This window comes from Dendrobates tinctorius, unplaced genomic scaffold (assembly GCF_039654945.1).
Source record: "Dendrobates tinctorius isolate UK_male_01 unplaced genomic scaffold, ASM3965494v1 ptg000016l, whole genome shotgun sequence".
NCBI lineage: Eukaryota > Metazoa > Chordata > Amphibia > Anura > Dendrobatidae > Dendrobates > Dendrobates tinctorius.
The window spans coordinates 62,905,156-62,917,530 of NW_027361684.1; the positions used below are offsets into that span (position 1 = coordinate 62,905,156).

Below are 12,375 nucleotides of genomic sequence, written 5' to 3' on the forward strand. Positions count from 1 at the left end.
ATTGAGAGTTTCCTTGGCTGTGTATTTGAGATCATTGTTTTACTGAAATGTCTACCGTCATTTTATATTCTTAATCCTGGTAGAAGGTAGCAGATTTTTATCACGTTGCCCATAACTTACCCACGTTTAGGTCAATTTGTTTTTGCCTAATAAATCTGTAGATGATTGATGCGTAATCATATGTATCTAATTATTTGGTAGTTGGAGAAATCAGGTGAGCATATCAAATTGTAATTGTAATCAAAATATTGCTCAAAATACTACAATAGACTTTTAAAATTGGTTGTCCTATTAGGTGGCACCTTCTCAATGTACAAGAACAGGGAGCTAATCTGATGAACTCTCCTGTCTATCTATGCATAACATCTTCTAATTTTCATTACATGTTGAAGAATAACAATTAATTAACAGCAGCAACACAAAATAATTGCTTTGAAAATTTGAATGTATTAAATTATACAGCATTGAGTAAGAGCAAATTTAAAAACTAGGATTGTGAAGTTGAATGTATGGAATTTGTTTAGTGAGCAATGTTTCTTATGTTTCTTAAAATGTAATGGTTTCGAACAGGGCAAATCTATTAATGCCCAATTTTATATTTTGTCAGGAATGCAAAGCAAAGACATGGAGACCCAGTATAATAATGAAAAGGGACACTCTAGTGATCAGGGAAGTAAGAGAAGATGACATAGGAAATTATACCTGCGAACTGAAGTATGGAAGTTTTTTAGTCAGAAGAACGACCGAACTAACAGTCACAGGTAATTGAAATTAACTTTCATTTTTATTATGAAAGCTTTATCTATTTTATTGCTGTTTTTTCAGATCTGTACCATTTTTGCTTTTAATGTGGTCGATAAAAATGTAATAACAAATTTATCAGGTGAACACTCTATATTATCACTCGCAATGTTTACGACAGCTTTGTGAAGATGTATTATTTACTGTTGCACTATTATGCTTAAAAGACCACCCATACCTGTGTTTGTGTGTTTCTCCAACACTATGTAGATCCTTGAAAGAACATACAGTAAATGTTGCAAACTTTTCGTAAAAGAGTTTTCACTGTTCTGCTACTGACTCTGTATCAATCTGGAAGTTTACATGCAATAGTGAGAGAAGTTCTAAGAATTACATGCAGTATAGGTGGATTTTAGGAGAGGTTTCCAACATAATACAGTTGCCTTCACCCTATCATCAATGTTACCCATGTTATTTCAAAATTAATTTTTTGAATATATATGCCTATTATTTAATTCTATCTTTGTGAGGATAAATATGAAAATTATGTTTTTGCCTTTTCTTTTTTATTTCAAGATTGTAATATGATATTTTTAGATAATTGACTTCAGGTAGTCTCTTGTCACAAAGGTCATAGTTTAACCCCTTCCCGACACTTTGCCCTCCCCCATGGCTACGATCACTCTGATTGGCTGTTGAAAGTGAAATAGCCAATCAGAGTGATTGTAATATTTCACCAATGAAACTTGGTGAAATATTACAATCCAGCCATTGCTGATGCTGCAATATCATCGGCCATGGCTGGACACTGCGATCTGCCCCCCACCAACTGACAGGGGCAATCTGCCTCCACCACTGACTGACAACAGAGATCTGCCGCCGCCATCAGTATTTGCTCCCCTTCCCTCTTCTCCCCTCCACTCCCCCACCTTCCGATTCCCCCCTCCCCAGTCCCGATGTCCCTCCCGGTGACCATCTGTCTTCCTCCATGGGTGCCGCCATCTTCCAAAATGGCAGGCGCATGCACAGTGTGCCCGTTGAATCTGCCAGCCTGCAGATTCATTCATTCATTCCAGGTACATTTTGATCACTGTGATAGACCCTACCACAGTGATCAAACTAAAAAAATAGTTAATAAACCCCCTTTATCACCCGAACAGGTAGGGTATAATAATAAAATAAAGAAAATATATTTATTTTTATTTTCCATTAGGGTTAAGATTATTGTTGTGGTTAGGGTTAGGGTTGGAATTGGGGTTAGTGTCAGAATTAGGGTTAGGGTTGGAATTAAGTTTAAGCTGGAATTAGGGTTAGGGTTGGAATTAGGGTTAGGGTTAGGATTAGGGTTATGGTTGGAATTACGGTTAGGGTTAGGGTCAGAATTAGGGTTAGGGTTGGAATTAGAGTTATGGTTGGAATTAGGGTTGGGGTTTGAATTAAGGTTAGGGTAGGAATTAGGGATAGGGTTGGAATTAGGGTGAGGGTTGTGATTTGGGTTGGGGTTGGAATTAGGGTTAGGGTCGGAATTAAGGTTAGGATTGTAATTAGGGTTAGGGTGGGGAATAGGGTTAAGATTAAGGTTAGGGGTGTGTTGGGGTTAGGGTTGGAATAAGGGTTAGGCTTGTGGCTAGGGTTATGGTTAGGGTTAGAGGTGTGTTAGGGTTTGGGTTATGGTTAGGGTTATGGTTAGGGTTGGGATTAGGGTTAGGGGTGTGTTGATGTTAGAGTTGTGGTTAGGGTTAGGGGTGTGTTGGGGTTAGGGTTGGAGTTAGAATTGAGGAGTTTCCACTGTTTAGGCACATCAGGGGCTCTCCAAACACGACATTGTGTCATCATTGATTCCAGCCAATTTTGCATTCAAAAACTCAAAAGATGCTCCCTCCCTTCCAAACCCCGAAGTGTTCCCAAACAGTGGTTGACTCCAACATTTGGGGTATCAGAGTACTCAGGAAAAATTGAACAACAACTTTGGGGGTCTAATTTCTCCTGTTACACTTGGGAAAATAAAAAAATGGGGGCCAAAAAAAAGATTTTTTATTTTCAAGGCTCTGAGTTATGTGAAAAACTTGGGGGCTCAAAGTGCTCACCACACATCTAGCTAAGTTCCTTGGGGGTTTAGTTTCCAAAATGTGGTCACCTGTCAAGGGCTTTCTACTGTTTAGGCACATCAGGGGCTCTGTAAATGTAACATGATGCCCGAAGAGCATTCCATCAAAGTCTGCATATCAAAACGTCACTACGTCCCTTCCGAGCCCCAACGTGTGCCCTAACCGTACTCAAGACAAACTGGACAACAACTTTTGGGTCCAATTTCTAATGTTACCCTTGTGAAAATAAAAAATTGTGGGCTAAAAAATAATTTTTTGAGAAAAAAAAATATTTTTTATTTTTTATTTTCACAGCTCTGAGTTATAAACTTCTGTGAAGCACTTGGGGGTTGAAAGTGCTCACAACACATCTAGATAAGTTCCTTGGGGGGTCTAGTTTCCAAAATGGGGTCTCTTGTGGGTGGTTTGTACTGTTTAGGCACATCAGGGGATCTGCAAACGTAACATGACACCTGCAGACCATTCCATCAAAGTCTGCATTTCAAAACGTCACTACTTCCTTTCCAAGCCCCGACGCGTGCCCAAACAGTGGATTCTCCATCATATGGGGTACGAGCGTACTCAGTACAAACTGGACAACAACTGTTAGGGTCCAATTTCTCCTGTTAGCCTTGTGAAAAAAAATAGCGGGCTAAAATATCATTTTTTTGAAGAAAAAAAATGATTTTTTATTTTCACGACTGCGTTATAAACTTCTGTGAAGCACCTGAGAGTTCAAAAGTGCTCACGACACATCTAGATAAGTTCCTTGGGGGTCTAGTTTCCAAAATGGGGTCACTTGTGGGGGAGCTCCAATGTTTAGGCACACAGGGGCTCTCCATATGCCACATGGTGTCCGCTAACGATTGGAGCTAATTTTCCATTCAAAAAGTCAAATGGCGCTCCTTCCCTTCCGAGCCATGCCATGTGCCCAAACAGTGGTTTATGACTACATATGAGGTATCGGGGTACTCAGGAGAAATTGCCAAACAAATTTTGGATCCATTTTATCCTGTTGCCCAGGGGAAAATGAAAAAATTGAAGCTAACAATAAATTTTTGAGAAAAAAAGTACTTTTTCATTTTTACGGATCAATTTGTGAAGCACCTGGGGGTTCAAAGTGCTCGCTATGCATCTAGATAAGTTCATTAGGGGAGCTTAGTTTCCAAAATGGGGTCACTTGTGGGGGAGCTCCAAAGTTTAGGCACACAGGGGCACTCCAAACGCGACATGGTGTCTGCTAACGATTGAAGCTAAGTTTCCATTCAAAAAGTCCAATGGCGCTTCTTCCCTTCTGAGCCCTGCCATGCGACCAAACAGTGGTTCCCCCCACATATGTGGTTTCGGCATACTCAAGACAAATTGAACAATTTTTGGGGTCCACTTTCTCGTTTTACCCTTGGGAAAATAAAAAAAATGTTGCTAAAAGATCTTTTTTGTGATTAAAAAGTTAAATGTTCATTTTTTCCTTCCATGTTGCTTCTGCTGATGTGAAACACCTGAAGGGTTAATAAACTTCTTGAATGTGGTTTTGATCAGCTTGAAGGGTGCAGTTTTTTGAGTGGTGTCAATTTTGGGTATTTTCAGCCACGTAGACCCCTCAAACTGACTTCAAATGTGAGGTGGTCCCTAAAAAAAGGTTTTGTAAATTTTGCAAAAATGAGAAATTGCTGGTCAATTTTTAACCCTTTTAACTTCCTAGCAAAAACAATTTTGTACCCAAAATTGTGCTGATGTAAAGTAGACATGTGGAAAATATTATTTATTATCCATTGTGTGTCACATTACTCTCTGGTTTAACATAATAAAAATTCAAAATTTAAAAACTGCAAAATTTAAAAAATTTTCTCCAAATTTCTGAATTTTTCACAAATAAACGCAAAAAATATTGACCTAAATTTACCACTAACATGAAGCCCAATATGTCACGAAAAAACATTCTCAGAATTGCTAGGATCCGTTGAAGCATTCCTGAGGTAATATCTCATAAAGGGACACTGGTCAGAATTGCAAAAAATGGTCAGGTCATTAATGTCAAAATAGGCTGGGTCAGGAAGGGGTTACATTTACAGCCACTGCAGAATGTTACTGTGATTCTCCAAATCTTTTGGCATTTTACCACTTTAGAGTTAAATAATTTTGTGATATTAAACATTGTAATCTGTTATTATGTAGATTGAATGTTCTCACTAATACACTGATTGTCATGTTGACTGTAGATGTATATTCTCACTGAGCATTGTCTCACTGAGCAAAGTCTGCAATTTGAGTTCCGTGACTATTTTCTGCCTTGGTTTTTTACCTATGTTATATTACATTAAAGATATACAGAAAATACATCCCTTGATTATATTGGCAGAAATGATTTCTGAATATACGCCTATCAGCCATAAGCACTGACAGGTGAAGCGATTTTCTGTCGAGGGGTGGATTATATTAGACAGCAAGAGAACAAGAAATTTATGAAGTTGATGTGTTCGAAGTGGAAAGAATGGGCATGCATAAATAGCTGATCGACATTGACAGGGTCCAAATTGTGATGACTAGATGACTAAACTGGCTTGGCAGCATGAGAAGGATACGCTCAGTGCAAGGCAGTTGGTTATAGTGCTTTGGCTGATCAGAGTATGCAGATAGTTATAATTTAATGTTTTACAAAGTACCTCTTTGACATATTATGTACATTGATCTGAAAGACCTTTGCTATAAAGGAGAAGATAATCTCAATATTTAGGTGTAGCACATAACCTAAAGATAATTTTTTTCAGCATCTTGAAGAGATGAGAAAATAAATTCAATTGGAAATTAATTCTAGTTGAATCCTACAAAAATTCACATTTCCCAAAATGCATTTTTTTTATAATTCTTACTTCATTGCGGATTCAGCAAAATGCAACATAGTAACATAGTAACATAGATTTTAAAGTTGAAGGGAGACTTTAAGTCCATCTAGTTCAACTCATAGCCTAACATGTTAATCCAGAGGAAGGCAAAAAAAAACCCTTGCGGCAAACACAGAGCTTCACATTGGGGAAAAAATTCCTTCCCAACTCCACATATGGAAATCAGACTTGTTCCCTGGATCAACTGGATGCCATTTTTCTGAACCATTATGGGCCATCAAAAAGTAAAAAAAAGTATATATATATGTAGATATATGTATTCAGCGCAAATACTCGCTACTCAAGCTTGCATCGGGTGCTTGGGCATGCACCGAGTATCGCAGATCCCCACATGTTTATACTGGATGTCTAACACCATTGAAATATGCAGTTCAGGGACTCAAGCATGTCACTCGAGCACCAGCGATATTCGGTGCATACCTGAACACTCAATGCAAACTCGAGTAGTGAGCACTTGCGCTCAACACTAGTGAAGATGTATTCAATATGATGACCTAATGTAATCAAATTCTGTGTTGTATCTGTGGGTTCAAAATGCTCACTATACCCCTGAATAAAATTCTTGATGGGTATAGTCTCCAAAATGTTTTCACTTGTAGGGGTTTCCACTTTTTAAACTCATCAGGGTCTCTTTAAATGCAACATTAATATGGCTACTCCTAAATATGCTTGGTGACCAAGATTGGCGAGCTGAATTTGCAGAATGGGCAAAACAAAAATTGGAACAGGACCCACAGTTTACACAGAACATTATGCTCAGTGATGAGGCAAACTTTTTTGGGTGGGCCATTTATATGGATACACCTAAATAAATTGGGAATGGTGACAGTTTTCTTGCGTAGGGTATCTTGCATTTAAATCTGCTGCATTCACCAGAAATCAACACAATTTTTATATGCTTCTCACATGTTAACCTCTGCAACATATCAATAGCTGCAAACAAAGTGAAATTTGTAAATAACTCATAAAGGAAAAAAGTTGTGTTAAAACCAAGCACACCATTGTTATTCTTGTGAAATTCTCAATAAGTTTGATGTCACATGACCATCTTCCTATTGAAAAAAATAAAGTTGGATCCAAAATGGCTGATTTAAAAATGGCCACCATGGTTAACACCCATCTTGAAAAGTTATCCTCTGCCCATATACTAATGTGCCACAATAAGGAAGTTGATATCACCAGCCATTCCCATTTCAATTAGGTGTATCCATATGAATGGCCCACCCTGAAGATTCCAGTCAAATTTGCATTCAAAAAGTCAAATGGTGCTCCTTCCCTCCTGAGCCCTGCCATGCACCCAGACAGTAGCTTTCCCATACAAATGAGATGTTGGTATACTCAGGAGAAATTTCACATGTGAAAATAAAAAAGTTTGGGTCTAAAGTATTTTTTGTGAAAAAAAGTTAAATGTTCATTTTTTCATCCACATTGCTTCAGTTCCTGTGAAGCAATTGAAGAGTTAATAAATTTCTTGAATGTGGTTTTGAGGACCTTGATGGGTGCAGTTTTTAGAAAGGTGTCAATTTTGTGTACTTTCTGTCACAAATGGCCCCTTAAAGTGACTTCAAATGTGATGTGGTCTCTAAAAAAATGGTTTTGTAAATTTTGTTGGAAAAATGAGAAATCGCTGGTCAACTTTTAACCCTTCCAACTTCCTAACAAAAAAATATCTTTCCAAAATTGTGCTGGTGTAAATAGACATGTGGGAAATGTTATTTAAGAACTATTTTGTGTAACATAACACACTGATTTAAGGCCATACAACAAATTAAAAGATGGAAAATTGCTACATTTTCACAATTTTTGCCAAATTTCCATTTTTTCATAAATAAACACAAGTCATATCAAAGACATTTTTCCGCTATCATGATGTAGAATATGTCATGAAAAAAACATAATCAGAATCAGAGGGATTACTTGAATTGTTCCAGTGCTATTACCAAATAAAGTGACACTTGTCAGAATTGTAGAATTTGACTTGGTCATTAAGATCAAAATTGGCTCTGTCACTAAGGGGATAATGTTCTAATTTATTTTTGTTAAAAAATGACAAAGCCACTATACAAACAAGTGAAAGTAACCTTAAACTTTGTGAACATAGCTTGTAGGCAAACTTGTATATTTGCATAGTTTTAAACCATAAAATACCTTGTGTATTCTTACATTATGAGTACACTAGCTGAAGTGCCCGGCGTTGCCCGAGCATAGCAACTAGCTGTGGGTCCCGCTCTCTCCCTTAACAACCCTGCTCTCCACCCACTATCACGCTCTCTCCTTCCGCAGTCCCATTCACCACTTGCTGTCCCACTCTCTCCTTCCACAGCCCCGTTCTCCACCCGTCGTCCCCTTCTATCCCTCTGCAGCTCCACTCTCCATCTGTGTCCCACTCTCCATCCATGACCCGCTCTCCCTCCACAACCCCATTCTCCCTCCCAGCCCTGCTCTCTCCCTCCACAGTCCCTCCACAGCCCCGCTCTCTCCCTCCACAGCCCCGCTCTCCATGCACCATCCCGCTCTCTCCCTCGCAGCTCTGCTCTCCACCTGCATCCTGCACTTTCCCTCTGCAACCCAGTGGGTGGGGCTATGTGAAATGGGTGTGGCTTGATACATATACACACACACATTCAGCTTTACATATATATATATATATATATAGATGTCCAGTAGTTAATCTGATTTTTCAATCCATTTTGAGGTGACAAAAACATGAAGAAAATGATCCAGTACAGAATATGATCATTTTTATCTGGTCTCAAATGTTCTGAAATGTGTTATTTGGCTGTAGTCTGTTATTTGCTGGATCAAAAAATTAAGTCTGTACAACCAACTTAATTGTCTGGACAAGAAATAGATAGAAGCTGGATTCATTTTTTTAACACTTGGATCATAATGGACAGTCATTTGTTATATCAAACATTAACACATCTATTTTTCAAGCCCGGCGCACTACCAGAACTAGAGATGTTCATAGATGAAAAATGGAAACCAAAGTGAGCATCTCCTTTTTCTTCACTTGTAATATATATTTTTTAAGACTGGATTCATTACAAATACTGTATATGACCCCTGTAGATGTGACCAGAGCCCATCATTTTAATTGCACATTAAACTTTCTATGGGTCCGGGCATATGTACGTATTTTTGGTTCCAGTGAGAGCCAAAAAAAACATCATATCGCACTTGGACCAATATTATTTTATGGGGCAATGCAAATCTTATTTTTTTCCACTGACCAAGCCAGTCTAAGGAAAAAAATGACTGCATCCAATATTCAGATTGCACTTGGCTATACAAGTCAACAATTCCATGGAAAGCATCGGACTGCACACGGATGACAGCTGAGTGCAATCTGATTTCCGTGCTCTGAGAAAATGGAGGAGATGTAAAGAGAATCCAAGAAAATTGGATCAAACTATGCTCATACTCTGATCACTCTGTGATTCACATAATCGACCCACATGTCTAGATTAGAAGAATATACACTCACATGCATCTAGCAAAAAGGGCTCGTGCACATGGTAGTATATTTGGTCTGAGCGCGAACGGACAAAACATTGAATCACACTCGGACCAATGCTATTCTATGCTGCTGTACACATGTCAATTGTTGCATGCCCGAGTTTCATTTGCTATTTGGATCAGCCATACAAGTCAAGGAATCCTTGGTAACTATCAGTCTGCACTCGAATGACATCAAAGTGCAATCTGATTTCCACAAACTGACAAAATGAAGACGATGGAAAAATATTTTTCTCCATTTTCTCCTCATCTGAGAGAATTGGATCACACTATGATCACACTCTGATCAAGAGTTTGATCAGGGTGAGATTTGTCAACCCGAGTCTCTCAGATGAGAAAAAATACGGTCATCTGCATGAGCCCTGATATTTCCTAATCTATTTATTAGGAAGGACATTTTTAAAGGAATATCTCATAGGATCAGACTGCTCAAAGTTTTGTAGCCTTTAACATCTGAGACTTATTAGTATTCAAGAGCTACGTATGCAAAATGACAAGCTATTTTTAATCTAGACCAGGGTTCCCCAACTCGAGTCCTCAAGGCCCACCAACAGGTCATGCTTTCAGGATTTCCCTTGTATTGTACAGGTGATGCAATTATCACCTGGGCAATACTAAGGAAATCCTGAAAACATGACCTGTTGGTGGGTCTTGAGGACTGGAGTTGGAGAACCCTGGTCTAGACTCATTGCAAAGTAGCTTTATGTGCTTAAGATGCATTCATGCCTTATAAAAAATGAGAGGCTGCTACAGTGGAGGAAATAAGTATTTTGTCCACTGACATAAACATGAACAGTCTATAATTTTAAGGGTAGGTTGATTATAACATTGAGAAACCGAACATCAAAAATAAAATCCAGAAAATCACATTGTATAAATTATATAAATGTGCAGCAGCAGCATTGGGGACACAGCACAGCGGCAGCACCAGACACCTGCAGCAGCAGCAGCACCGGACATCAGAACACCTCCTCATCCCAGCCTGCAGCAATGCTCCACTCTTTCCTCCTCCAGCTGCGACCTTGGGACCCCGCTTCACCCCAGCCATGACCCCCAGTAAGCAATAAGACGTGTGGATTATAAGAAACACCACCATTTTATTAAAAAAGGTTTTTTCCTATTTTTCTCCTCAAAATTTGGGTGCATCTTATAATCCGGAGCGTCTTATAATCTAAAAAGTACATTAAATGATTCAAGTTCTAAAATGTATAATAAAGTACAAAGCCTATAAGATACTCTACATGAAATTTAACCCCTTCACCCCCAAGGGTAGTTTGCACGTTCATGACCGGGCCAATTTTTACAATTCTGACCACTGTCCCTTTATGAGGTAATAACTCTGAAACGCTTCCATGGATCCCGGTGATTCTGACATTGTTTTCTCGTGACATGTTGTACTTCATGTTAGTGGTAAAATTTCACTCATATAACTTACGTTTATTTGTGAAAAAAACAGAAATTTGGTGAAAATTTTGAAAATTTCGCTATTTTCCAACTTTGAATTTTTGTGCCCTTAAATCACAAAGATACGGCACACAAAAAACTTAATAAGTAACATTTCCCACATGTTTACTTTACATCAGCACAATTTTGGAACCAACATTTTTTTCTGTTAGGAAGTTATAAGGGTTAAAATTTGACCAGCGATTTCTCATTTTTACAACACCATTTTATTTTTACGGACCACATCACATTTGAAGCCACTTTGAGGGGTCTATATGATAGAAAATACCCAAAAAGACACCATTCTAAAAACTGCACCCCTCAAGGTGCTCAAAACCACATTCAAGAAGTTTATTAACCCTTCAGGTGCTTCACAGGAATTTTTTGAATATTTAAAAAAAATGAACATTTAACTTTTTTTCACAAAAAAAATAATTCAGGTTCAATTTTTTTTATTTTACCAAGGGTAAAAGGAGAAATTGGACTGGAAAAGTTATTGAACAATTTATCCTGAGTACGCTGATACCTGATATGTGGGGGGAACCACTGTTTCGGTGCATGGCAGAGCTCAGAAGGGAAGGAGCGCCATTTGACTTTTTCAATGCAAAATTGGCTGGAATTCAGATCGGACGCCATGTCACGTTTTGAGAGTCCCTGATGTACCTAAACAGTGGAAACCCCCCACAAGTGACTCCATTTTGGAAACTAGACCCCCCAAGGAACTTATCTAGATATGTGGTGAGAACTTTGAACCCACAAGGGCTTCACAGAAGTGTATAACGTACAGCGGTACAATAAAAAATCATATTTTTTCCACAAAAATGATCTTTTCACCCCAATTTTTATTTTCCCAAGGGTAACAGGACCCTAACAGTTATTGTGCAATTTGTCCTGAGTACACTGATACCCCATATGTGAGTGTAAATGACTATTTGGGCGCATGGCAGAGCTCGGAAGGGAAGCAGCGCCATTTGACTTTTTTGGCTGGAATTGAGATCGGACACCATGTCGCGTTTGAAAAGCCCATGATATACCAAAACACTGTAAACCATCCACAAATGACACCATTTTGGAAGCAAGACCCCCCTAGGAACTTATCTAGATGTTTGGTGAGAACTTTGAACCCCCAAGGGCTTCATAGAAGTTTATAACGTACAGCGGTACAATTATAAAATCATATTTTTTCCAAAAAAATGATCTTTTCACCCTCAATTCTTACTTTCCCATGGGTAACAGGTCCCTAAAAGTTATCGTGCAATTTGTCCTGAGTTCGCTGATACCCCATATGTGGGGGTAAACCACTATTTGGGTGCAAGGCAGAGCTCGGAAGGGAAGCAGCGCCATTTGACTTTTTGGCTGGAATTGAGATCGGACACCATGTCGCGTTTGGAAAGCCCCTGATGTACCTAAACAGTGGAATCCCCCCAAAGTGACCCCATTTTGGAAACTAGACCCCCTAAGGAACTTATCTAGATGTGTGGTGAGCACTTTGAACTCCCCCAGTGCTTCACAGAAGTTTATAATGCCCGGGCATGAGAATAAAAAAATTGCATTTTTTCCACAAACATGATCATTTAGTCCCCATTTTTTTTATTTTCCCAAGGGTACCAGGAGAAAATTGTCCCCAAAAGTTGTTGTCCAATTTGTCCTGACTACACTGATACCCCATATGTGGGAGAAAA

General features: G+C 38.7%; 1 protein-coding gene across 1 annotated transcript in view; it reads left to right on the forward strand.

Annotated features, from left to right (window-relative positions):
• IL1RAPL1 (interleukin 1 receptor accessory protein like 1) overlaps nt 1-12,375 on the forward strand; it is a 2,193,655-nt gene that overhangs the window by 1,353,933 nt on the left and 827,347 nt on the right. The window contains exon 5 of the mRNA XM_073565918.1: nt 608-761. Coding sequence (XP_073422019.1) covers nt 608-761 — 154 coding nt within the window. The remainder of the gene's footprint in view (nt 1-607; nt 762-12,375) is intronic.